General features: G+C 54.7%; 1 protein-coding gene across 3 annotated transcripts in view; it reads right to left on the bottom strand.

The window, feature by feature from the left end:
* PLXDC1 (plexin domain containing 1) overlaps positions 1-27635 on the bottom strand; it is a 56047-nt gene that overhangs the window by 8113 nt on the left and 20299 nt on the right. For 2 of the 3 annotated variants that reach the window (XM_040640714.1, XM_040640712.1), the window contains exons 3-11: positions 25301-25444; positions 22912-23055; positions 22550-22619; positions 21823-21945; positions 21313-21431; positions 20175-20274; positions 8936-9031; positions 3922-4003; positions 529-589 (exon numbers count right to left, since the gene is read on the bottom strand). In XM_040640714.1, the coding sequence (XP_040496648.1) occupies positions 529-589; positions 3922-4003; positions 8936-9031; positions 20175-20274; positions 21313-21431; positions 21823-21945; positions 22550-22619; positions 22912-23055; positions 25301-25444 (939 nt within the window). The remainder of the gene's footprint in view (positions 1-528; positions 590-3921; positions 4004-8935; positions 9032-20174; positions 20275-21312; positions 21432-21822; positions 21946-22549; positions 22620-22911; positions 23056-25300; positions 25445-27635) is intronic. The other variant, XM_040640713.1, reaches the window with a different exon arrangement.

Genomic DNA, 27635 nt, shown 5'->3' with positions numbered 1-27635 from the left:
CGGATGAACAGATCTGTCTGCGTCGGTATAAGGTGTAAGAACAGGACGCTCCCCACCCAGAATCAAAGTCGTGAGCATTCTGGAAAACTCCAGCGGTGAGAAGGAACCTGTACGGGATTCTAATGGGAGGTGCCCGGCACAGTCCTCCTCCCTCCCAGAAAAGCCTGCCTCCCTGAAGAGACTGAGGGCTGGAGCCAGGGCAGCTGCTCTGAGAATGTCGCCAGCCTCCCAGGGGATCCAGCTGTGGCCAACACCATGCCCAACGCACCCTCTATAAGCACCCAGAAGAGCTCCCAGAGAGCTGCCCACCCAAGGCCAAGTCACCAGAAGTGGTTTTCTCAGGGACCCAGAGAACCCTCGAAAAGCTCCCAAGCCTGGTCTAACTGGCTCAGAGCCGTTGAGAGACGAGTCCCAGATGGAGGGGAGAATTTCACCAAAAGCCAAAGACGCCTTGGGAAGAGCTACTCGGGGAGGGGCCTCATGGCAGTCCTCCAGTTCCCCACAGCCTGGCTCGCGGAAGCTTCTCACCTCCTGGGCACAGCCATAGGCCAGCCACTCCTGGCGGTAGCGATCAAAACCACTGGAGCATCTGCAAGGGGACCAAAAGGTAAGAGGTGTGTTGGATTGACAGAGAAGCCCTCCGCTTCATTTGCCCCGTTCAGTAACAGCTCTCCGATGATGGTGAGGAGGGGGCCGACGTCCCAGGGGCGCGGTGATCAAGACCGCAGGGCAGGTGCCCCCTCAGCACCAGGCAGCGGTGGGATCGGCAGTCAGACCCTTCTTCCCCAACTACTCCTTCCCCAAAAGGAAGGGAAGGTGTCTGTGGCATCTCTACCCTCCTTCTGACCCAGCTCCCCAGGACGAAGCCCGCGTCAACGCAGACATGTGTGTGCAGGGAGCTAGATGGGACTGCGTGACCTCAAAGGAACTTGAAAATTCTCCTGACTCCAGGCTGCTATGAAATGGCTGAGAATCCAGGGAAGTCACACAAATGCCTTCTGGGGAAAGCCTTGCTGATTCACAGACAATCCTCTTCTTTCTTTGTGGAGGGGCCTAAACTTGACAAGGAGAGGCCGGGCTGAGGGTGGAGGGACCTCGGCAGAGTTAGCCAATACCTCCTGGGTGATCATTAAACGGCAGGAATGAGGGTCTTGCCAGAGGCCAGGAGAAATTAAAAACTGGTTGGTCAGTGTCCCAGGAAAGGACACTGTGCAACTCAGCTGGGCTGGAAGATGCCAAGTGCTTCCCTAGGGAAGGGGTGGGGGTACGAGGATGAACCAGAGAATGTTCTCCATGGCATCATGCTCAAATTTCCATTCTTCGCTCTGGTGCCAGGGGAATCCACCAAGCCCTACTAAAGCTCTGAGACATCTGCGTGAGAAGAATAAGATCATGAGCCACCAGTGCTGAGGAAGGATTCAGGGCTAGTTAATTTTCTCCACTAGCAACTGCCCACCCATCCGCCAGAGACCCGGTGAGGCGGAGGATTTCCGAGCACTGTCAGTGTTTCCTTCTGAAGATGCCTCCTCGGGCTCCGAGCTGCTTTTCCTGCAGCAGGGACAGTTGAACTAAGCCAGCCCCACTGTCCCTCTCCCAGGTCCTCTGTGCCCACTACTTTGGGGCATGGAGGCTTAGGGGTCTATTGGGGGTTGGGAGCTTAAGTTTCTTTTTAAACCAAACTAACTGATTCTTTCCAGGACTGAGCCTTTGATATAGGTCTAAAAGCATCACATTCTAAGCCCTGAGCCATCCAACCCAGATGCAGAGAAGAAAGGCATGAGATGTGGCCACTATTGAACACCTCCTGAATGCCAAGTGCCCCCCAAGCCACGTGCTGCTCCTGTCCTATGTCATGGGACTCTCAGAGCGACACTTTTGTAAAGCAAGGATTATGGCCCCTCATTCCCTGGGCCAAATCCTGGAGTTAAGGTCACCCCGAGACTCCAGAGTGGGCCCTTGGGGGGATGAGGGGCCATGTGGGATGAAAGGAAGACACCAGCCCTGGTAAGTGAAATTGTCTAAATCAGATCCAGCCCCAGGGCGAGGAGGGGAAACTCTGGGAGGTGGTGGAAGGCAGAGTGGGTGGCGAGGAAGGGGAAGCTGAGAACCCACAGGGTGATTGGAAGCAGCTGTTGCTGGGAGAGTCCCTGGTGGCCGGCCCCTCGGCACCAGCCCTGCCCTCTGGCTCTTTTCGCGATCTGGGGTCAGCTCTCAGTGGGTGCCAAGGCTCCAGAGGGCTGGCAAGGAGGGGCCCGTGCGGGGGTGAGCCCAGGTCCATGGGCATCGGGGGACAGGATTTCAGTCCCACATCAGCCTCCCTTGCTCCCTGCTGGAGATTCTCTGTCCCCGAGCTGACATGACCACAGCAAAGGCAGTGTCTGCTCAAGGCCTTGCCCTCCCCCGACCTGACCAAGCCTCATTAAACTGTCATGGTCTCTGGGTTTGGGCGTATGTGTTAAATGGGGATGTGTCCATGTGAGGGTTTTGCTTTCATCTGACCCATTTTGAAGTTCTCATGGCTCAGCTCTGGTTGGACGCTGAGTCATGCGGTGGCAGCCAGCCCCAGGATTCCAGGGCTCATCTGAGGTCATCTGGACTATCTCTCCATGCTGAGACAGTGCCTCGCAAACTTGAGAGTGTCTCAGGTGGACCATGTCGCAAGGCCACACTCCAGGAGGGACCAAGCGGGGGTCTCCCCTAGCTACACTCTCTGAGGCTCCATGCCTTTCCACAGGGCCCTGGACCCTTGACAAAAATACTCTTTGGGGGTTGAGAAATTAAGATGATGGCATGTTCCTCACCCACTTTTCCCCGGGGCCACATCACCACAGCCCATTTTATGGAGAAAATAAACAGAGGCCCCTGAGAGAGTGAATAAGAGCACAGCTGGTAGGAAAAACACCCTGGAGCCCCTCTCCTCCCGGCTCGGGCTGTGGCCTGTGCTGGGCAGGCCGCCTGGGACGGCGGCAGCTTCTATTTCCGCACTGGGATATTTGAAAGGAGCAAAGGAAACGCTGACAGGTGCCCCCCAACAGCGTGGAACGCAGAGACTCTGTAATTTGCAATTTTCAAGATTGCCTCGTGGGCTCTCGGAGTTCACAGGGCTTCCCACTCTCATGAGAGCCTGAGTCCCCAGAGAAACTTTTCCCCCCTCCCTGCTATTTATTTATCTTGGATGGGAGAACGGGGCTCGCATTCTGAGTCTAATCTGTGAGGAAATGATTTCAGAACAAGGAGTGGAAAACGAGTTGGATTGGAGAACTTTATCCCTGAACCCGAATCTCATCCGGAATTTTCCCTGTTTCCAAAACCAAGCAAGCACAGCTTTGTAGCCCACCCCAGCCTTCCACAGCTGTCCACAATTTCCATAGCCCTGGTTGTCAGGAAACCCCGCAACAGCCTGACAGAGATCTTCAGGTGGGGTTTTGGGGTCACGGGGCTCTCAGCCAACGGCAATGGGGCTTGGGAACTGACGGGTCACACCCTTGATTGCAGACGAGGCGCCATGTCGAAATGCAGGCTCCCGGGCTTCCCTCCCAGCGATCCTGATCCTTGGGGGCCTGGGGTGGAGCCCAGGAATCTGCATCTTCAACACGAGACCTAGCTGATTGTGGGATCCATTCTCTGAGAAGCCCTGCCCTGGGATGAACCAACCCCTCCCGGGTGGGCGGAAGAGCTGCAGTAGATGGGATCCCTGGTTGGTCTTCCAGAAACCTAGCATCTCCACAGGGACGCTGTCACCTTGATGGGTCACAGGCCTCGGGGAAAAACTCACTTCTGCGACATTCTGGTCCTAGAGGGCACAGTGGACCGGCTAGAGATGCTCTCATGTTGGCAACGAGGCCCGAGGCTGGGGGAGGGGCATGCCACCCTCTGCCCCTCCTCCACAGCCCGCCTGTGGGACTCAGCCGGGACACAAACCTCTGGAGGACGTGGCACCAGCTGCAGTTGAAGGTCAGGTCCGAGGACACGCAGGCGTCACAGCTCCGATGCTGCAAGCAGGCTGCCAGAGAGAAGGCGGTGGTCCCTCAGCAGCAGACCCTCCAGGGACCTCCGCGGACCCCCAAAAGGCACAACTCCCCGTGGTGCTGGGCCTTCACAGAACTGCGGAGTCTCTGACTAGCAGGGACCCTAGAGGTCATTAACGTCACCCTCCCTTGAGTCCAGCCCTGATTCTTCTTTCCCTTCTTCCCTTTCTTCCTTCCTCCTTCCGTCCCCAGGGGGTCGGGCCCTGAGCTGGCACTGGGGATCGTGCAGTAAATCCTGGTGCCGCCTTCTCCGGCCTCATGGGCGGACAGACACTAAAGAGAGCGTCAAACAAACGTAACTACGTAATTATCACTGTGATGAGGCTTGTGAAGGAAAATTACAGGGGCCTGGAAGCCTGGACCAAGGGATCTCACCTAGCCCGGGAAGTTACGCTGCTGGGCTATTGCCCACAATTACAGGGTTGAAAAGGATTCTTTGTCTTAACTGAGATGTATTTGACATATACCATTGTATATGTTTAAGGTGTGTAACCTTTAGATTGCAATACGATTGCCATTGTAGGGTTAGCTACCAACGCCTCTGTGTCACATGATTATGATTTCCTCTCGTGGAGGGAACACGTGCAGAGCTAGTCTAACAAGTTTAATGTTATCATACACTTTTGTGGGCTATCATCACAGAAAAGGATGTTTCAGATGTTCTGGTTTGCCACCCCCGCCCCCTGCCAGAGCTAGCTGGGAGCACTCGTTGGGTCCACGGGGAGGGATAGGCGCCAGGATCCTCCCCTGGCCTGTCTCCGCCTCCTCACTCACCTCCCAGGGAAACCTGAGACTGCGCCTGTGGGGGGAACCAGGCCTTCGTAACTCCACCCCTTTCCTCTCCCTCTCCGCTTGCAAGTGAGCTAGGGGGGGGGGGGGTGGTGTCTCTCTGCTCACTTGGGTTTATGTCTCACTTGGGGAGTTACTGAACCTTGTTGTGCCTCAGTTCCTCATTTATTAAAGAGGGATCCTGATGCTCTCTGCTCGGCAGACGTGCAGTGAGGATGAAATGAGGGGACGTGGAGAGAGGGTCTGAATGTGCTGGCCACGCGTGAGCCCCGTGAGTGCTGCTTGAGATCGGCTTACTCATTCCCCGCAATGGACCTGCCACATATTCCTCCACTCATTCGTTCATGCTTGCGTTCCTTTGTTTTTTAAAAATTTATTTATTTTAGAGAGAGAGCACGCATGGGCGTGGGGAGGGGCAGAGAGAGAGGGAGAGAGAATCCTCAAGCAGATTCCCTGCTGAGCGCAGAGCCCGACGCGGGGCTCGATCCCAGGACCCCAAGATCATGACTGGAGCTGAAACCAAGAGCGGGATGCTTAGCCGACTGAGCCAGCCAGGCGCCCTGATTCAATCTTTCCACTGGTATTTATCGAGCGCCGGCCACAGGCAGGCACTGTCCCGGCTGCTGGAGCTGCGGTGGTGAACAGGGAAAGACAGATACATGCACTGTCTTCATGGAGCCCTCAATCCAGCGCAGGAGACAGCCAGCATTACACAGACAGCGGGGTCTCCGCTAGGCTTTCTGGCAGGGGGCTGTGGGACAGAGTGGCGCAGAACAGGAAGTTCTGTGGGGGTGCATTCTATTCAGGGAGGTTGGCCAGGGCCTTTGGGAAGAGGTCGTTTGGGCAGAGATTGAGAGAAGGGAGGAAGCAAGCCTGGCGGCTCTCCTGGAGGAGGAGAAGTCCAAGCAGAAAAGTCCCTGCGCTCAGAGGCCGGGGAGGAGCACATTCCAGCCGTGTTCCCAGCAGCCGCCAGAACTCTAACGGGCTAGGCGGAGGGGACAAGCTGAGGGCGAGAGGAATGGGGAGGAGCGACAGCTGGGGCCTGGCCTGGGGCCGGGCAGAGCCGGAGAGAAGAGGAGTTAGTGGGAGCGGGCTGCTGGACGGTGCATGGACCCCTCTGGCACCAGGCAAGCCCAGGAGCCCAGAGGGCCGGGGTGGGGGTGGGGCAGGAGGAATGGGGGCTGGATTTGAAGCTTTGCTCACTTGCAATTGAGCGCTGCCCACTGAAGAGACCCAGAATGACCTCTGGGTGGCGAGCAGCTGCCACAAACCCCGTGCATTTTATTCCAAGGAGAGCCAGGCCCTCACCCAGAATAACTGTGCGCCATAGAAGGGCTCATCTGAGGAGCGGTGGAACAGAGCAGAACACACCGAGAGCAGCAAGAAGTGACAACCAACTCAGAAAACTGAGCACTCATTCAGTCACACACAGTTCCTCGCTCTGGGAGTCTTCCTGCGGGGCTCTCCTGCAATCCATTAACGAGGGAGCCAGTTTGCATTGCATGCACCCCCAACAAGATGGCGGCTGGGAGCCAGCCCTGGGCGAGTGGGAGAAAAGCTGTTGTGGGCACAGCGTGTCACCTTCAGTCACTGTGAGAGGGACTGGCTATAGGTGGCACTGTGTCCTTTCAATAGAATGAGAGCTCTCCTCATTCTGTTTTGTCCCCTGCTGTATCCAGAGGGCCTAGAACAGCACCCTATCACAGGCACGTGGCCGGCAGTTGACCAACGTTTATGGAATTGATGCCTGCGTGGTTTTGTTATCCCCGTTTTACAGGGGAGGGAACTGAGGCTTAGAGAAAGTCAGGGAGCTAGGAGTGGTAGCCTGGGCTTGAACTGAGGTCTGTGGGAACCAAAAGCCTGAGCTCTTAGCCTTGAGGTCCCACGGTGGGCTTCCCTGCCGCATCTCCCACTCTCAGCCCGTGCCACCTTTCCATGAGTGTCTTCTAGAAGAGGGACTGGGAGGAACTGGCCACAGAGTACAATGGCTTAGAGACAGCCGATCCACACCTCTGGACGGGTCTTGGCTAAGTCCTCCCCCACCCAAAGGTAAGAGAGAAATCCTGCACAGGGGGGTGCAGAGTTTTCTCGGGACCAAGTTAGCTGGCCTTCCCGGGGCTCAAATCACAGCCCTGGTAGCGCTGCCCCCTGCCCCCCAGCTGCACCCACATGGGCACCCACGCGGGACACCATGGCCTGCTCATTCCCAGTGGCTCTGGAAGCCCCTTAAAAGGCTCCAGGCAAAACGGTCATGAGAAAAAAGCCTGGGAGCCTCTGTGGGGTATGTGTACAACCCACTGACCTTTATTTCTCATCTGTATTTCAGATGTCCCGTGTGCTATTAAACGCTCACAAGATTCACTGGAGGGTGGGAAGTGACTGAAATGTACAGACAGTGTCCCAGAAACGATTCCCAGGATGCTTCACTTCCGCCCAGGCAGTTACCCTGCCCTTGGATGTCCTTGCTCCCAAGTGCAATTTATTCAAGTCCTAGGACTTGAGGTTTGCCCTCAGCAGTCCTTGAGGAACCCCTGCTTCTCAGGCCCCAGGTCTCTCCTGCCTGGAGAGAGGACAGCTGCGGTGGGGGTGGGGTGTGACCCGCAAAGGGTCCTAGTCCTGCGGTCCCATGGTGTCTGTGTCCTTCCTCTTTCCCAGGGGAAGACACCTGCTGAGCCCTGCTGAGACAGGCCTAGTGTTCAAGAACTTTCCTCCTCCCCTTCTTCTTTCTCCACCAGCCCTGCTCCCAGAACCTCCAGGGAAGAGGAAGCAGGGGAAGGCAAGGCAAGAAACAGCCTAGAAGGCAAGGAGAAGGCCATGGCTTCAGAGCGAAGCCGGCAGGTACCGTGAGACAGGAGAGGAAATTAAAACTCTCTTTCTGGGGGCCTGGATGGCTCAGTCGTTAAGCGTCTGCCTTTGGCGCAGGGCGTGATCCCGGCGTTCTGGGATCGAGCCCCACAGCCGCATCAGGCTCCTGTGCTGGGAGCCTGCTTCTTCCTCTCCCACTCCCCCTGCTTGTGTTCCCCCTCTCGCTGGCTGTCTCTCTCTGTCAAATAAATAAAATCTTTAAAAAATAAAATAAAACTCTTTCAAAACTGCAAGAACGGGGGTGCCTGGCTGGCTCAGTCCAGAGAGCACGTGACTCTTGACCTCAGGGTCATGAGTTGGAGTCCCACGATGGGTGTAGAGATTACTTAAATAAATAAACTTAAAAAAAATAATGAGAAAGTAAAAATGCAAGAACACGAGTGCCGTCCTCCTTTCCCTCGCTCACCCCAGCTGCCCTGACCATATCCTGAAGAGCATCGGACCCCGATCTGGTGGGGTCCTCAGCAGCAGCTGGAGCCTTGGTCATGGACATGTGTCCTCAACTGTAGGTGAGTGGGGCAGGCGCGGGAGGGCCAGAGCCATGGTTCTTGGAGAACTGCTGGCTAAATGGCTTTATTGCCTCCTGCCTGTGGACTCCGGCATTACTCCATCACTAAGGAAAATGCAACAAGAAATGTAAGGACCGATGGGGCGCCTGAGTGGCTCAGTCGATTAAGGGTCTGCCTTCAGCTCGGGTCAGGATCCCAGGATCCTGGGATCGAGCCCTGCTCAGCGGGGAGTCTGCTCCTCCCTCTCTCTCTCTGCCCCTCCCCCCACCTGCGCATGCTCTCTCTCTTGCTCACTCTCTCTCTCAAATAAATAAATAAAATCTTAAAAAAAAAAAAAAAAAGAAATGTAAGGACTGATTCAATTCATTCAGTTCCTGGATTACCTTTCCTGGGGGTTCAGTCTAAAAATTCTCAGGGGTCCACCTTTCCTGGGTATTAATTGTGTGTTAATAACCATAGCTGTCATGTATCAAGTACAAACCACGCCCCAGGCCCGGGATGTGCCAGTTAGTGTCAGAGCTGGCATTCATGTCCTCCACGCTTCTGACCCCTACCATAGGTCTGGAAGGGAAGTGGGGTTAGGCCCGTGTGACAAATGAGAAATGGCAGCCCAGGGAAATTAGGTGGCCATACCCAAGCAGGGGTCAGGGGTGGGCCTGGGAATGGAACCCAGATTGTTTGACTGTGAAGCTCTTTCCAGGACAGTGGAATGCCCTCCCTCGGGGGGGGACGACCCCTACTCACTTGGCAGTGGGGTGAACTCCACGGCTGACATGCTGGTGACCTTTCTGGGGTCCAGCTCCACACGGTGGTACTCGAAGATGGTCCTTCGCCGAGATTCTGAAACAGAGGCAGAGCCCGTCATCGAGAGCATCTCACGGCCAGAGGCCTTCGAGGCTTGTACCTGGAGCCTGACAGGTGGGCAAGAGATTGCAGCGAGTGGATCAGGGAGTCGGGGTGCAGCCACTGAGGGCAGGAAGTAAACTCATCCACCTGGGACAACGATCCTGAAGGTGCAGGGAAACAGGAGGACTGGAGTTGACCCTGAGAGGAGAGCCTTGTATTGTCAACAGGTTAAACCACTCAACACAGAGGCCTGGCTGCTGCTGAGGTCAAGACGTAGGCGTTCCCATGCTTCTGCATGGCTCTGTGCCTTCCCGGCTGCTGGTCCCTTGACCCATAATGCTCTTCCACTCCTTCTCCCCTTGTCTAGCTCATCCTTCCAGATCCAGCTCAGGGCCACTCCCTCCAAGCAGCCTTCCTTCCCTGACTCCCTCCCCTTCTCTACCCAGGCCAGGCATCCTGCTCCCGCTGTACTCCCCATAGGTGTGGTCATGAGGGTCTATTTAGGACCCTTAGGCTGTGAGCATCTGGTCCTGAACCTGACCCACAGAGAGGGCTCTGCAAATGTCTGCAGATGCACAGGCTGAACTTGGAAAACCTCTCCCGTCCCGAATGGAAGCCAGAGCGAGGTTCAGGGCCAGGGGCCGGGCTTATGTTCTGCTTCAGTCCCTGCAGGACATCGGTTTCAAGAGACTTGAGCTCTGATTCGAGTTCCACCCCCAATCTTAGGGCCTCCGTTTCTTGTCTGTGATGTGGAAAGACAGAAACACCTGCTACAACGTGCTTGGGAGGAAAACGGTGGAATCGTAGATGAAAAGACTTCTCCTAAAATGACAATCGGAGATGATTTGATACTTCCCACTGCACCCCCACACCCACCCAAGAATCATGACTTGGGGTTGGTTTCCATAGGCTCTGAAAGGCTGGCAGCCAGCCACCGAGATTTGTGAATGAATTTCCCTACAAGGGGAAGGGGTCGCGTAATGTTCTGCCAGCCCAGCACCCCTTCTTCCTTTTGGCAACAGCATTCCCTTTGGGGGAACTACCTCTAGTCCATTCCTACATGGGATCTGCACTGGAACTACCCATCTTCCTCCGTGACCCTGCCTCCCTGGCTGCACAGCGATTGGTCTGGGGCTGGGCATGTGATGCAAGCCGGACCAATCAGAGACCTTCCCTGGGACTTCTCAACTGTAACAAAAAGGCCCTTTCCTTCCTAGTAATGAAGCTGAGAAAATGCAAGCTCCAAGTCCGTGAAGGGCCACAGGTCCAATCTCATGCACAAGCCTCACGAAGCAGGACGTAATGGTGGCTCTCCAGCCTCTGGTGTCCCAGGACCTGCCCCGGTCCCTGCCTCCCTGGCTCTCAGTTCTTCCTTTGGTTCTTTGGGCTACTTCGTATCCCCTCTTGCACTTAAGCTAATTGAGCTGGGTTTTTGATACTGGAAGCCAAGAGTCGGCAGGGATGTAAGATTCTTTCTCAGCTGAAGGTGGTCTGGAAAAAACTTGCCCAGGGTGGGAGCAGAACTCATCAGGCCCAGCTGTGAAAGGAAGGGCATCCTGTGCAATGGCTGGGTGCCCCATCCCCCCACCCTCTCCTGAATGAAACTCTACTTAAAAGAACATCTCATCTGGGGTGCCTGGGTGGCTCAGTCGTTAAGTATCTGCCTTTGGCTCAGGGCCTGATCCCAGGTCCCCGGGATTGAGCCCCGCATCAGGCTCCTGTGCTGGGAGCCTGCTTCTTCCTCTCCCACTCCCCCTGCTTGTGTTCCCTCTCTCACTGGCTGTCTCTCTGTCAAATAAATAAATAAAATCTAAAAAAAAAAAAAAAAGGAAAAAAAAAGAACATCTCATCTACGTTTCTATCATTGATCTGTCCCCAATCCCAGAATCGATGCCTCCTACTTAACCCAGGATTGAACCCCAGCTGGTCTGGTGCTCTCTTCCCATCACAGCACACTGCAGAGCAATGATGGGCTCATTAGCCCCTGACACATTCCCAACCACAGAAAGTCCTGGACACGTTGTTCTATGCAATGAATGAGTCCCAACTGGGGCATTTGCTGAGTTCTGTGGTGTCAATCCTCCCCATGCTGATTTCAAGCTACCAATCTGGAGTCACTGAACACAGCATCGGGAAGAGACGTGGTCACTCTGCACAAGGGTCCCCGCCACGCCGGAGCTCCTGGTTTCTTTAGTCGTCCTCTGCATCCGAGGCTTGGCTTCCGCGGCCTGCAACCCCCCACCCCCACCCCACCTGTCAGCCACGCCACTCACCTCCCTCCATCTCCTCACAAAAGGACAGTGAGTGCAATACAGGAGGATATTTTGAGAGAGAGACCACATTCGCTTAACTTTTATAATATGACGTTGCTATCATTGCTCTATTTTATTACTAGTTATTGTTGTTAATCTCTCACTGTGCCTAGTTTAAAATTGAAACTTCATCATAGGTATGTATGTATAGGAAGGAACATAGTATATACAAGCTTCAGTGCTACCGTGGATCATGGAACGTGTGCCCGCAGATAAGGGGGGGACCGCTGTATTTGTGTTTCTAAAAGGGTGGAAGGGAAACATACAATGTTTCGGTAAAAATAAATAACTAAGCCAACATCCCAAAGATCGAGGAATTGTGTGCTTATTTTTTTCCTAAGCAACCCTAAGTCTGAAAGGGAAGGGGCCGAGAGGAAAGCCTCATAGATCTCAGGCAGTCACTGCCCGATGTCTACAGGGTTACCAAGGTCCTAGAGAGGAGACACTCCGTCAAAAGCTGAGGGAGGGAGGTTCGCAGAGCCCTGCGAGTGCTCGCACACACATTTTATGGTATAAGAAAGCCCGTTGCCAAGCAAGAGTGGGGTCTGGAAGAGATTGGGGTGAGGAAGATCAGCTTTCTGTAATTTTTCTGCTCAGTTTTTAATCTTTAGTCTTAATAAAGGCCCATATGCGCTGCAGGGCCCTCCCTGCGCGGCACCAATTGCTATGGGAAGGTGGCCTGGGCTTTGAGTGAGCCTAGGGGATGTGGGACATCTCGATAAAGGACACCCAGGCAGCCTGTCACAGCTCTGTCCCACACACCACCCCCAAGGGCCAGAGTGCCTTCTGAAAAATCACCCCTTTTAGCATTAAAATGTAAGAGGAAGAAAACAAAGTGAAATTCCAGGTCTTGCAAGGGGCCTGACACCCTGGGGTCTAGAGTCATCTAACCCTGTCTTCCTTTATCTGCGTCCTCCTTCAAGACTCAACTCACAGGACACACCCTCCCTGAAGGCTTCTCCACCCACCCAAGACGCTGTTGCGGCCCCTCCTCTGAGTTTTCACAGCTTCCAACGTGATGTCCGGTGTCACCTGTTACACCACTCCATGAATATTGACTTTGCTGGCCACCTGCCCCTGTGAGCTCCCTCCATCCCCCAGCCCCAAGCACCAGGCCCTGCACAGAACAGGGCTCAAGAAATGACTGTGAATGAATGAATGGATTGTAGAGAGTCAACAAAAAGCTCAGCAACTTCAGTCCACAGCCTAAAGGAAGAACGCCCTTCCTCCCCAGCCCACCAGACTATGGCCTTTCCCGAAAGGGCAGCCCCCAATGGGCTCTGTAGCCAGACATGCCCCTTCCAACCTTAGAGCTCAAAGGAGGGGAGAGCTGGCTTTTCAGATTCCATCACCTGCGAGGATGTAGAGGAGAGCTTGCCCCCAGGGTGGGAAAGAAGGTGAAGTGGGAGGAACAGGTAGAGTCAGGGCTGGGCGCGAGCCGAGACATGAGCTTGTCAAGGAGGCCGATTTCAGGCCTAGGGCCACAGCAGCAGCAGCCAGGGAAGGCGAGGCTCCCAGCAAACCTCACACCAGAATCTGGGGCTGGGTCTCTCCACCCCCTGGGCTGGGGAACCGGAGTTGGGGGTGTGCTTCAACTGAGGACGCCGCCAGACAGGGTCAGATGTGCTCCGAAGACCTAGACCTCTGATTAAAAATATTTGCTCACTTCAACTGCCAACTTGTACTTGTTTGAGCGTATGGCTTTGGTAATATTTTTATCTCTCTCTAAACAGAACTCTTAATATCCCTGCCTGAGTTATTTGCTTTTGGACTATCTCGCCAACATCTGGGGCTCGCCCGAGGACGATGACGTCCATCTGCATGACCAACAGATCCCTCCGGAACCAAGACAGAGGCCGCCCCAAAGCCACATTTCTGGCAGTTGGAGACACTCTGTTTTTATCTCTGCTTCCCCTCATCAGAGATTCAGAAAGATCCAGACACGGAAAGCACTGCAACCCAAACAAGGAATGTTAGCGGCTCAAAAGAGAGGTTTATGTGTCCCATCTTGTTTCAAAACCAGACACCAGTGGGGAAGAGTTGGGTGGATCAGAAGAAATCAGACTGACGGGTCCTGCCACAAACTGCCCTCCAAAATGGGGGGTTACAATATAAAACACATAAGATGGTAGTTTTGTATTTCTTTGCTCATTTGACTATTGATTCAATAATCATAAATGGAGCCCCAGCAGGGGACCCCAGAGGTGAGCACAATGAGGTCCCCGTTTCCCAAGGCGTGGGCTACAGTTTGGAGCCCAGAATAATGAAATCCTCATTAACTGATTCCACTCGTTGGAACCTCTGTCAGTTTTGACATTGACTACACTCAAATTGCTTTTAAACTGTCCATGAAAGAAGGAGTTTTTTTTTTTCTTCAAGATTTTATTTATTTATTTGACAAAGACAGTGAGAGAGCAAGAGAGAGCCCAAGCAGGGGAGAGAGAGAAACAGGCTCCCCACTGAGCAGGGAGCCACATGGGGCTCGATCCCAGGACCCCTGTGATCATGACCTGAGCCGAAGGCAGACGTTTCACCAACTGAGCCCCCCAGGCGCCCCAAGAAAGAGTTCCTTAAACAAATGAATAGAGGAAATTGTATTGACTTCTGGGGGCCCCTGTGGCCAAATAGAGAGCGTAGAAGCTACCTTGTATGTTTTGCGAGCTTCTGCAAAAAGAGGCTGCTAATTGCACATAGATCTTTCCTCTGCACCGGGCCTGCTCTGCAGACTGGCTGCTGCAAAGCCGGGGTAACAGTTTATGTAAGGAAATAATGGTAAGAAAAACTCTGGCTGTTTGCAGCATCTCCTTCCCTCAGTCCCAAGAGTGCTGAATTCCCCCCACCTCCGACAGGAGTGGGAGGAAAGTGTTTGGAAGCCTGGGAAGGAGACAGTCTCGCAGACCAGACCGGGTTCGGTGGCAGGGGGATGCTGGAAGGGTGGGGAAACCAACCTCCACTTCTCATTGCACTCCAGGCAGGGAGGAGCTCGGGTACCACGACAGTGACACCATCTATTCTGGTGACAGTGTCCCAGGGAGGCTGGCACGATGGGAAATATCTGTGGTCATAATAGAAGCTGCAGACCAGAGCGCTGTCCCTGAATCTGTGTCTCATTTAAGCCACGGTTATTTGGGATTTACTGTTATTTGCAGCTCAATCTAATCCAAACTAATTCCCTACCTGTGGGTTGAATAGCAGACCCAGAGGAATCTGACCTCTCAGCCACATAAAATCCGTCACTCCCCAAAGCAGAGGTGGCGGCCCATTTAAAAACCCAACGAAGGCCATGGGTACGGTTCCAGAAAGATGCAGGCATAGGAATATGCCACACCCACACCTCCATACTCCTCTGAAAGTCTGTGCCCGGAGCCAGCTAAACCCCTCTGACAGAGATTACCAAAGAACTCCCTCCACCGCAAGTGGCGTCAGGCCCCTGTTCTCACTTGGGGTCACCAGAGGGCAGAGGACAAGGTCTCTGCGGCCCCCATTCCCTGCAGCGGCACCCACTCTTGCACCATCCCTCATTTTTTGAGCACCTGCCCTGCCACGGGCACTGAGCTAAGCACTGGGGCCACGGGGAGCCCCCAAGGAGCTCGTGGCCAGCTGGGGAGAAGGGGCCTGAGGAAACCATGAGGTCCACCGCAGGGAGGAGACAACATCTGCGCTGGACCAATGGATGAGGAGCGTTCTGCCAAGTGGCAAAAGGGTTGGAATGGGTGCCACTTTATACAAGAACTGTGTCATAGAGGGGCGCCTGGGTGGCTCAGATGGTTGGGCATCTGCCTTCGGCTCAGGTCATGATCTCCAGGTCCTGGGATCGGGGCCTCCTGTCAGGCTCCCTGCTCAACGGGGAGTCTGCTTCTCCCCCTGCTTGTGCTCTCTCTGTCTCTCTGTTTCTCTGTCTCTCTCAAATGGATAGATAAAATTAAAGAAAGAAAGGAAGGAAGGAAGGAAGGAAGGAAGGAAGGAAGGAAGGAAGAAAGGAAGGAAGGAAGGAAGGAAGGAAGGAAGGAAGGAAGGAAGGAAGGAAGGAAGAAAGAAAGAAAGAAAGAAAGAAAGAAAGAAAGAAAGAAAGGAGAAAAGAAAAAAGAAAAGAAAAGAAAAGAAAAGAAAAGAAAAAAGAACTGTGTCATAGAGAGGTGGACAGCCCTTGGCACATTTGGGGAGCAGGGCATGCAGACCAGTGATGCCCCCACAGAGAGTGGTGGGGGGTGGGCAGGCTATGCCAGGTGCATAGGACCTTGAATGCCACGCTAAGGATTTTGACTTCATGCTGCAGGCAACGAGGGGCTAGAGAATGACATGATCAGATGCGGCAGTGACAAGAAGGAATGGGGGGTGGAGGGAAGGAGACGGGAGGCTGGGAGCTGCAGGGCTGTGTCTGGGGGTCAGGTGCCGCCTCCCCCCCCCCCCCACCAGGGCGGACCCTGACAGCTCCGCCTACAGCAACGGAGTCCTGAATCCAGCGGCTCCCACCACCAAGCCGCCTCACGGAGCAGGCGCAGCTGCCGTCCTGTTATTCCAGGTGGGCTGTGCTTCCTCCCCTGCCCCTCTCCCCACCTCCCCGCATCTCCCTGGCTTGCTCTAAAACAGCCTTTCATTCCAGAATCACAGAGAAACCTCAGATGCAGACACTCCCCGGGGGATCTGACTTCCTCTAATTCACCCTCATACAACAGCTGGATCCAACACACATTTCCTGAGACTCCGCCAGCCCGCAAAGCTCTGGGAGAGAGGCAGCGAGGAGACAGATGGGGTTCTGGGGTTCCATAAGGCACACGGGCGGGGGGACCTGCACGCTAAGAACTGCCCATCCCGCAAAACAGCCTGGGATGTGCGCCCTGGGCTGTGGGTGTTTGGGGAGCTGAGGAGGAAAGGATTCACCCCTCTGGCTGGAGTGGGGCTGGGTTAGATTCAGAAAGTCTGAAAGGTCCACCCCAGTATTTAAAAAAAACCGGAAGATCTGGGTTTCAGTTCTCTCTCTCCGAACTGTGTGATCACTAGCAAGTCACTTCACAAGTCTCCGAGCCTCTTGTCCTCATTTAGTAAGTACAGACTTCACTTGCAGTGGTGGGAGGATGACCACATAAGATAAAGCTCAGAGCCTGGGGATGGGATTACAATCAGCGCTGTCATCAGGCAGCCTCTAATGTGGCCCCCAGTGGCCCTGCCTCCTGGTCTTGAGATCCTGTGGAATCCCATCCTGAGTGTGGGCTGGACCTAGGGACTTGCTTCTAACCAGTAGATATGGCAAAAGGGCCGTCCGGCACTTCTAAGATTAGGTTACAAAAAGACTGGCCTCTGTCTTGCCCACCCTCTACGGCTGTCTTGCTTGCCTGCTCTGGTGGAGGCCAGCTGCCATGTTACCAGCCGGCCTATGGGGAGGGCCACATGGCAGGAACCGAGGGGGGCCTCCTCAAGGAAGTGAATCCTGCCCACACCCATGTGAGAGCTCTTGGAAGCAGACCCCCACCCCAATCAGTGGCTGAGATGATTGTAATCTGGCAAGCACCCTGAGAGCCAGCTGGGCAAGATCCTGAACCAGAGGACCCAGCTAAGCCGTGCTGATCCACAGAAACTCGGGGCTGAGAATATGCTTGCTGTTTTAAGCTGTTAAGTTTCAGGATAATTTGTTACGCAGCAATAGCTAACTAATACAACCAGAGAGATCCGGAACTAGGTAGCAACCGGCTCAGTACAGGCATTCACCGGCCAGCGAAAGCCGACGCCACCTGGAGCAATGAAGCAGGGTCTCAGTGAGCCGCTTGCTAGAGCACTGAGTGTTCAGGGAAGGTCCGGGAGGGGCAGGTGGAGTGGTGGGAAGTATTTCTTGCGGAAATACTCACAACGGGGAGTAAAAATAGCTACTTGCAAGAATATTCACTGCAGCATTATTTGTTGTAGTAAAAATGGGAAACAGCTGTCAAGCCGATGTCCAGGGCGTTGGTTAAATGAAGGTACATCTGTGAGACCGGCTATCAAGTAGCCATTAAAAAGGAGGAGGTGTGAGCTGATAAGGAATGGGGGGCAGGATATACTTCATTCAAGTGCAGAACAGCGGCATCAGACGCCATCATTTGGGGGTTTTTTGTTTTTTTTTTAAAGATTTTATTTATTTATTTGACAGAGAGAGAGAGACAGCCAGTGAGAGAGGGAACACAAGCAGGGGGAGTGGGAGAGGAAGAAGCAGGCTCATAGCGGAGCAGGGAGCCTGATGGGGGGCTCGATCCCAGGACCCTGGGATCAGGCCCTGAGCCAAAGGCAGACGCCCAATGACTGAGCCACCCAGGCACCCCAAGACGCCATCATTTGTGTTAAATATCCAAACATAGGCTTAGAGCTCTAGAAATAATCTGGTAGTGGGGTTGCCTCCAGAAAGGAAAACCAGGGACAGGGCTCGGGTATGGGAGAGAAAGCTAATCTTTTCTTTTTTTTCCCCACTGCCCCCCAAAACCTGTTTCTGTACAAACTTTTGCATCTTTTGAGTTTTAGACCAAGTACATTTATTCTTGCAAAAATATCATTTTATAGATTAGGATAAAGAAAAGCATTCCTAGGGACCCCTGGGTGGCTCAGTTGGTTAAGCGTCTGCCTTCGGCTCAGGTCGTGATCCCAGGGTCCTGGGATCGAGCCTCCCATTGGGATCCTTGCTCAGCAGGGAGCCTGCTTCTCCTCAGCCCCCTGCTCTCCCCGCTTGTGCTTCCTGCCCCCCAACAAATAAATAAAATCTTTAAAAAAAAAAGAAGAGCATTCATAATAACAGAACAGTAATTCATGGTAATGGCAAAAACCTCAAAGGTGACGTGTACAGGGGTGAAGTTTGGGAAACTGTACTATGACACGTGCTTGTTTTCCCACTAGCTACAAAAGTCACGTGAAAGTACTGTGGGCGTGACATCTGACCTATGACACACCAGCATCAGGACATCACATGCTTCTATTTCTGCACCGTTTGCTACCACACCAGATGTCTTGCTGGATTATCAAATACTGTGTCATGTGATAAGGGCTAGCACAGTAAGACACCCTGGTACAGGACTCACAGACTCGATGTGCCGGACATCGGACCGAGCCCTTCACGTGCGTCATTGCATTTAACTTCACGGTACCTATAGGAGGCACGAACCACTTATATCCCCAACTACAGATACAGATAAGACTGTAAAAGGATAAGTCACTTGCCAGAGGTCGGACGCTTGAGGAGAGTTGGGACTCCAATCCATGCTTTCAACTCCAGAGCCAAGGCCCTCACACTGGACTGAACCTTGCACGTGGAAGGTGCTGGATCAAGGCTCGTCACATGAGCCCTGGTCCCTTCCCTCAGATTTCTGTTGGGGACAGAGGCTCCGTTCATCTCTCCATGACTTCCTCTTCATTGTGTCTCAATAGCACCCGGAGCATCGGGGGGAGCAGAAACTCAGAACGTGTTTGTTTTTTTTTTTTTAAGATTTTACTTATTTATTTTTTGACAGAGAGAGACACAGCCAGCAAGAGAGGGAACACAAGCAGGGGGAGTGGGAGAGGAAGAAGCAGGCTCCCAGTGGAGGAGCCTGATGTGGGGCTCGATCCCAGAACGCCGGGATCGCGCCCTGAGCCGAAGGCAGATGCTTAACGACTGAGCCACCCAGGCGCCCAGACGTGTGTATTGGTTGAATTCAACTAACAGATGTAGGAAAGATGCTTCCCCTGGAATCCCTGGAGTTCCCAGAATGGGGGTGCCTTGTCTCTCTGCAGGAGAGCGCTTTGGTGCCTCCCACCCAAGTCCTCTCATCCAGCCTGGTGTGGCTAGGGTGGAGTTCAGAATATCCCCCAGTCCCACCAAGTACAAGGTAGGGATAGAGAAGAACAGACAAGGGTCTGCTCCTGCTTGAGGTCCTGCAGGTTACACAGGACTTAAAAACAAAAAAAAACAAAAAAAAGATTTTATTGATTTATTTGAGAGAGAGAGAGAAAGTGAGAGAGAGCAGGGGAGGGGCGGTGCAGAGGAAGAGGGAGAGGCAGACTCCTGCTGAGCAAGGAGCCCGGACTCTGGACTGGATCCCAGAGCCCTGGGATCATGACCTGAGCAGAAGGCAGCCGATTAACCGACTGAGCCCCCCGGCCACCCCTAGACAGCAGGACTTTTGTAAACACAGCACAGCAAAAGAAGTCAGGTTCAAAAGTGTTGGAGCCAGGGGTCTAGAAACAGTGATGGCGTGCCTGCTGTGCCTGCTGTGCCTCCCCCAGAAATGTGAATCCAAGACCCTGGGCGGGGGGGAGGGAGTAGGGGCAGGGGGTTAGAAGCAGGAGAGAAAGAGCTGTGATCCCCCCAGATATCAGAACTGGAGGCGGACCAGGAAGGAAAAAGCACTGTTCCAGCTACACCCCGCCTTTTACAGAAGAAGCAACGGAGGCTAGAGAGATCAGATTTGCCCAAGGACAGCTCACGACGTGGCTGAGACTGGCCTCCTTCCCCTGAAGCCTTGGTGACGCTCCTATCACCTGGTATGGGGCTGCAAGTATGGTAGTGTTCTGGGAGGACTCAAAAACCCTACTCTGGGGTCTTTGGAGATTTTCTAAAGGGACGGGGTGCTGAGTGGCTCCCCTCCCCTCCAAAACCAGGGCAGCGCCTCCCACTGGAGATTTCGTCAGGGGAAAAGAATGGTTTCTCTGCTTTAATGAAGAAGAGTTGGACCTCCTTATGCTCCATCTTCCCTCGTTCCTGCTCAGCTCTCTGCCCTCCATCCACCCCACCCCCCCACTGCCAGTCCCCCACCCGCCCACAGCCTGGGTCAGTCTGAGCTCAGTCCAAGCCCACCGAGAGCTCCACTGGATCCTTAGGGACTCACCTGGTACATCTGGGGAAGGGTTGAGAAGCATGAAGGCATCTGACAGGCCTGCTTTGACGGGGTGCTCGGAGGAGCTGATTTCCAGGACAGACATAGGGATCTGCGGTAGGGGAGAAGAGGCTCCGTCTACCCTCCGAAGTACCCTTGGGCCAGCCTAGACCACCCCTCTGAGGTCCAGATGCAGCCGGCTGCTCGGCGGCCCCTGGCGGGGGACTCAAAGACATCCCAAGTCCAGTGGGTCCCCACCCAAATTGCAAGTCTCCCCCACACCACCTCCAGCACATTTCCTTTTTTTCTTTGCTCTCTCAGTGGATGGCACCTCCGTGCAGGCCAGAAACCTGGGAGTCACCCCCTTCCTTCCATCTCCTCCCTCCTCCACCTAACACGTCTCCAAATCCTATTCAATCCCCTGCTCGCTGGCCCTTAAATCTGTCCAGTTCTCTCTATCTCACCCCATCCTACTCCAAGCTGGCAACATCTCTCTCCAAAACCATCCCACAACCTTCCCTCTGAGCCACCAACAATCTGTTCTCCACTCTGAAGCCAGAGTGACCTTTCTCAAAGGCAAAGCTGGGTGTTCCCGCGTCCCATCTTGCCCCCCACTCCCTCCCCTCCAGCCTTGCGATCTTCTTTCCGTGCTTTGTACCAGCCATGCTCTGTCCTGCCACAGGACCTTTGAATATGCTTTTCCCCTCTCCTCTTTACTTCCTTAACTGCTATGCATCCTACAAATTTCAACTCTGTTCCTCAGGGAAGCCTCCCCTGACCTCTGCTGAGGTGAAAAGCCTCATGAGGAATGGAAAAAAAAAAAAAAAAAGGAAAGAAAAGAAAAGAAAAGAAAAGAAAAGAAAAGAAAAGAAAAGAAAAAAAACCCAAACCTCGTGAAAGGCTCTCCTGGCACCAGGCACCTCTACTCAGGAACACCTGTCACAGGGTGATTCTACATTTGTCCCTGCAATTACTTTCTATCTCCCCAACCAGACCTACAGCTCTGCAAGGGCAGGGCCTACGGCCATCTCATTACCCGCTGTGTCCCCAGCACCGAGGCCTACGCCTGGCACCTTTGCAGCTTCTCTACAGATATTTGCTGAACGAAAGACTCCAAGACCCAGCCATCTCCGCAGCTCAGCTCACTCACCTCCTTGTAGCCAAACACGATGCGGCCATCACGGTGCAGAGCCGCCTGGAAAGTGAAGCTGCCCCTGTCCTCCCGGCCGTGGAGGTAGACGTGGTCCCACTGAGCGATGAAGACCGTCCCTGGGGAGAAGAGCAGAGACCCGGCTGGCCAGGAAGGCAGGGCAGGGAGCGGGGGCCCCGCAGCATTGGTGGCCAATGCAGGTGTGGCCGGGGGCTGGGTGCTCAAGGCACAATCCGGTGAGAGTAAGAGACAATTAAAGTCTCTACTGTTTGTCACCTCAGCTAAGAGCCAAGCACCCTTCTGTTGTTACCTCATCAGATCCTGCTAGGTCGCAGGCATCCTGTCCCCATCTTAGAGATGAGGACACTGAACGCAGGAAGGTGCGGTGGCTGCCTTGCTGTGTGACCGTGGGCAAGTCCCTTGTCTTTTCTAGACTTGGGACTCCTGTAAAGGGGCTGGACCAAGTGAGCCCTGGAGCCAGGTGACGTAAACTCTGAGATCGGGTCTCACCGTTGTCAAAGTAAGCGACTGTTGAATTCTCGGAGTAGCCGGGGTTGAAGTTGGCCATCAGAGGGGCCACATACTGAGTCGCCGTGAGCATCCGATGGATCGTGTCCCCCATGAAGATGAAGCCTGGGTGGGGGATAAAGGTAGAGGAATCACCAGAGAAGGCCTAGGGGGGTTGCTTCCTTGTGCAGGAAGGGATGGTGCGGAGGGACCTGGAAGCGGACCTCTGACCTCTGTCCCCATCCCCACCTGCTGGGCTCCGGGTCTCCAGAGTGAAGAAGGCTCCCCCTGCCCCTCCAGGTGGGCACCGACTCCCACCTCTCCCTGTCCCTGGGAAAGTGCACAGGAGTCTAAGATGGGCTCCTCCTATCAGCGAGGAACCTGATCCCAAGAACCAGGCTCAGTAAAGTCTCCTCCTCTCTCTCATTCGCAGACTCAGAAGCACAGGAACCACAGGGATTGCCCATGCTGGCCTGAGCTGGCCCAGAAGGATACACACACACACACACACACACACACACACACACACACACACAAGTCAGCCAACGTCAGGGAGGTGGTCCAACACACACACTCATCTCCCTCCTGAGATTGGGGTCCCAAGAGAGCGCAATGTGGACCCTCCGCGTCTATCTGTACGCCCCTGTCTCCAGTGAACCTTCCCAGGTAGGTCCCTTGGGTTCTGGCTGAGATCTCCAAACCTCCCCCAGTCCCACCGACACAGCCTTACCTCCAGTTGCTATGGTGATCTGCCGCAGAGGATGCCCGTAGAAAGGAAAATCAAAGGACAAGACCACTCTCTGCAGGGCACGGGAGAGAATCAGCATGGGCCATGCTGTAGGCCGGGAAGCTGGGCACGCACACTGCCCCATGCTTGTCTGGACAGGGCAGGGGGCAGGCATGTCCAGGACAGACCCCCAGGACCACGGGTGGGCACCTTAACTCTGGCCAGCCCCCACCCCCCAGCTTTCCCTGGAAAGCATCTCCCGGATCACCGACCTCAGGCCACAACCACGCCCACTGACCAGGCACGATGCCCTGGCCCCCAGCCTCCCAGCCCAAGGCAGCACTGCCAGGGACCGGCATACTCACCGAAGCCTGCCGGTGGGTGTTGGAGAGGATTCTGTGGACCTTCACTTGGCTCTGGTTGGCCTTGGCCACGTCCACCCACAGCTCCCGGCTTCGGGGCTCACTGGGGCCGTACAGACGGGACACATAGTAGTTGTGATTGTCCTCCTGCCCCCACCCGAGACAGAGACCACAGGAGGTATGAGGAGTCCGGCTGGCCAGGAGCCATCCTCTGCCCTTCCCCCGCACAGACTTCTGCTGCGAAGTCACCACCCTCCCTGGTACTGGACCTGCGGCCTCGAGGGCTCCTTTTGGCCTGGATGTCCTGGGCTCCCCTTGACCCCAGACAGTAGCTCGGTACCCGGCCCATAGCCATGCCCCAACAGCTCTGGCCCCAGCCAAATCCACACCTGCTGTACCCATGCTCAGCCCTGCCATTTCCACACAGGCCAGAAGGCTTTCCCAGCAGCCCCCGAGTATCCACAGAGCACGCCCAGGGCAGAGCTCAGCTTGGGGCATCAGCGAAAAACAGACAGGGCAGCCCCAAATAGAGCTCTTGTCTTCAAGGAGCTCCCAGACTCAAGGGGAGACAGTCCCTGCCTGGGCTTACCCTGCTTCAGGGAAAAGAGAAAACTGGATCTTAGAAGCCACCAGTCTAAAGATGGAGGGAGAGGGGCGCCTGGGTGACTCCGTCAGTTAAGAGTCCAACTCTTGGTTTCGGCTCAGGTCATGATCTCAGGGTCACGAGATGGAGCTCCGTGTCGGGCTCTGTGCTGGGCATGGAGCCTGCTTAAGATTCTCTCTCTCGGGGCGCCTGAGTGGCACAGCAGTTAAGCGTCTGCTTTCGGCTCAGGGCGTGATCCCGGCGTTATGGGATCGAGCCCCACATCAGGCTCCTCCGCTGGGAGCCTGCTTCTTCCTCTCCCACTCCCTCTGCTTGTGTTCCCTCTCTCGCTGGCTGTCTCTATCTCTGTCAAATAAATAAATAAAATCTTAAAAAAAAAAAAAAGATTCTCTCTCTCCTCCCGCTGCCCTTCCCCACCCCCTCAAGAAATAATAATAAAGAGATACATAAAAAATAAAGATGGAGGCAGACCCTTGATCTTGGGCAGTTGCTAGTCTGACGGAGGAGGTAGGACTTACACAAGTAGACCCACAGACAAAAACCCTTAAGCAGAGGGAGAATTCAGGGCCCACACGACAGTCACCGGAGAGCTGAGAAAGGAGAGAAGCAGCAGTGGTTCCTTCGAGACATTTCTAAATCTCTACCCTGAGCCCGATGCAGATAAAATAAAGAACAAGCCAGAACACAGCAGGCCGGGAGTTAATTCTGTCAAGCGTCTCCTGCACAGAAGCATTTAGGGCTGGGATTTGAAAGAGGATGGGAAATAGCAGGAAGGGTGGCGGAGCCCGGGTAGGGGGCGATGTCATAGCATTTCAGCCCATCTGGGGGCGCCAGCCCTAGGGGAGAAGGAGGCGGCGGCGGCCGATTTACTTGGCGGCGGCTGCAGAATGGGGCTGCTGACCCGTGAGGAGCCCTGGACGCCGTGGTCATTAATCAGGCTGTCCAGCGGCCGAGGCTGCAGACACAGCAGAGCAGCCCATGTTCTCCCTGCCAGCCTGCCAGCTGCCCAGCCGGCCCTTGCCCTGGGCCCAGCATGAGCAGGGCTGAGGGATGCCTGTTCTCTCTACCCGCCAAGAGGCAGACTCTGCTCTTCTGACAAGTGACACGCTCTGGGGACCTGGGGTCAGGGCAGGGTGGGCGGGGGGCGGGGGGAAGATGAGCAGAAGAAGCATGGTGTGTCGGGGGAGGGGGACCTCCCCACAGCCCCTGCCTGGTTCCTCCCCTCCAGCCTGCAGACCGCCCAGCCCTCCGCCCGCCCTCGGCACGGCTGTCAGACAAATCTAAAGCACGGGCAAGGCCACATCGCTCTGCTCACAAGCCATCTGGGGCTCCCACTGTCCTCCCCTGTAAGACCAGACATTCCGCACGGGTGACCTCTGCCTTTATCTACGGGAGTTAAGCAGAGACGATATGCTCAGCCGGAGGATCTGCTGATGAAGGAACGGTCACCAGGCACAGCCCATCGAAGGCCTCCTTATCCACTGTTTCACTGCTACCGCCACGCATTCTGGTGACCGGAATGGGATCGCGTTACCAAGCAAAGCAGGACACCAGGAGACAGAGAACAGACACGGGCAGGTATGGTGGGAGTCGACCAAATGCCAAATGCAGCTCCCACGTAGTGTTTAAAAACGGCTGCTTGGAGGCTTGGAGAAGGGTCTGGTTTCTATCACCTGCTTCCTGGGACTCACCCGGTGAGAGCTTTGGCCAAACCTCCAAGCGTCAGAAACGAGGGCCCCCGGGGCAGAAGCCACGCTCTGGGGCCGGGAAGCCCAAACCGATGCTCACATGCGTTTGCTGCCTCAGCGAAGACAGCAGACGGTGGGGCGCCTGGGGACGCATCTCATCGGTCCCCTCTGAAACCAGGTCAGTCTCACTCAAAGGCAATGGCTTCTCCTCTGTCCGTGGTTTCTCAGGTGACGTGGAAGGTTTCTAGAAGGTGACGTGGGCCACTTTTCAGTCACGGATTAAACTCTCTCCATCAGAAGGACCAGCGCAGGTCCTTTATGGGGCACAGAGCTGAGGGGACCATGTCATGTTCATCTTCTCACCCCTGGCACCTCCCTAGTGCGTGGCTTGGCACCTGGCATATGGTAGGTGTTTGGATCTCCCAGGGGAATTAGTTCGGTCACAGGATCCCACAGCTGATGGGGCCCGAGGTGCTGCTGAGAACGTGCGGGGTGGTGACAAGGACAACATCTTCCCTCAGCACTGAGGGCAGGTGATGCATAAGCCACTTCTGAAGGAACCGGCTGCCTCCTCTGGGAATCCGCGTCTGTGGAAAGCCTTCCAAAGCTGGCACGTCCTGCACACGGGAGGAAGTCCCCTGACTCCTCAAGCTCGTCCCTGAGGAACTGAAGCTGGTGAGGGAGACGCTTTCCAAGCAAGGAAGAGACACCCTGGCTCCACCCGGCAGCAAGCGTAGGACACAGGTGCCTCTGTGCCTTCAGGGCATCGTCCTAAGTGTGACTGCTTGTCCATAGAGAGGAGAAGGAAGACCTTGCGGGCATTTGGGGTCAATAACTATATGCTGGATGGGTGAAAAGGAGACTAGCATTGAGGGGGGCCTGGAGAGAAAGAAAGCAGCCTTGGTTTCTGACTGCTTTCCACGACCCTGAGGTCAGGCTGCCCGTCGTCTCCAGCCCTCGGATCCCATAGGAGGTCTCTCCTCCTGCTGTAAACCCTTCTCCTGACACAGCTCGAAGAGCCCCTTGGAGCCAAAAGGGCACTAACTAGAAGAGTCTTGCTCACGGGGTGATCTGAGGGTCTCCCAGGGAGACCCCAGACAGTCCTCACCAGCACAGACAGTGAGACTCTGAATGGGAAGAGAGAAGTAAGAAACCCAATTTCTGGGAGAGTTTTCCCTGACAACACCCAGGCTGCCATATTTTTCTTCTATAAAATCAATCACTGCCGGCTTCTTCTTCTTCTTTTTTTTTTTTTTTTAAGATTTTATTTATTTACTAGAGAGTGAGCACGAGATCACAAGGGGGGGGGGCAGAGGGAGAAGCAGGTTCCTCGCTGAACAAGGAGCCGGATGCGGTACTCGATCCCATGACCCTGGGATCAGGACCTGAACTGAAGGCAGGCGCTTAACGGACTGAGCCACCCACGCATCCCACTGCTGGCTTCTTGACTAACTACAGAGGGGACGAGTCATGTGGAAATTCCCCAACCTTGGGGGCGTTTCCCATTTGTTACTGCAGACCCCCGTCCATGCTGCCAACCAGGGCCAGCAGTTTTGATAGAGGAAGTCCACCCGTGACAGAGATGGATAAATGCTTCCCCATAACCATTCTCTCCTTCTTCCTTTAGTGTCCATGGGGCACATGGCCACCCAGCCAAGACTGCGTGTCCCAGCCCTCCTTACAGCTAAGCGGGGCTACGTGACTACGTGGGATTGGGCAGCCATCTTGGGCCACAGCAGAGAAGGTGCGCGTTGCAGAGGGGAGAGCAGCAGCATAGAGGGCAGCTGGGTCCCCCGCACCGCGGAGACACTACGTCAACCCCTGCTTACGGACACTCAACTATTACATGTGCGGCAAGAATAAACTCGTGCCTCTGTCCCTCATCGGTTGAGCATTTGTTACAATAGCTGCATCTGCGTCCTAATGAATACGAACAAGGTCCCAGAGGCCTCCTTAGGCCAGTCAGTCTGAGGGCTTCTCCACTGTCATCCACATACATGCATCTCCTAAAAGGATTTAGAGGCCGTGCCTGACAGTGAGCGTGTCCCAGGAATTCACCCAATTCAGGCCGGCCCGTGTGTTGGACCTGCTGTCCGAGGGGCAGTCCCGTTCTCCCCGAGGGCCGCCCTGCAGACACTGTAGACTGGAGGTTAGAAGCTACGACAGGGGTGGCCTGACAGTACAGAGGCTCAGGGGGCATAGCCGGAGCCAGACTACTTGGCAAGTCCACCAAAGGGAACTGTGTTCCCTTGAAATGCGTGCAAGAAGCCCTGGTCAATAATCCACATTCGTTCTGATGTGGGTTTCAAACAGTATCGGTCGTGGAATCCTTTCTTCCAATCAATCTTCCACGGAAGCTGAATACATAAATCGCGTCGAAGTATGGCCATTCCGGGGGAAGGGAGGAAGCGCCTGGAGCCCAGCCTGCCGGGCTA

This window comes from Ursus maritimus, unplaced genomic scaffold (genome assembly GCF_017311325.1).
Source record: "Ursus maritimus isolate PB19 unplaced genomic scaffold, ASM1731132v1 scaffold_24, whole genome shotgun sequence".
NCBI lineage: Eukaryota > Metazoa > Chordata > Mammalia > Carnivora > Ursidae > Ursus > Ursus maritimus.
The sequence above is the reverse complement of the archived record's forward strand: the minus strand, read 5'-3'. Positions and strand labels throughout refer to the sequence as shown.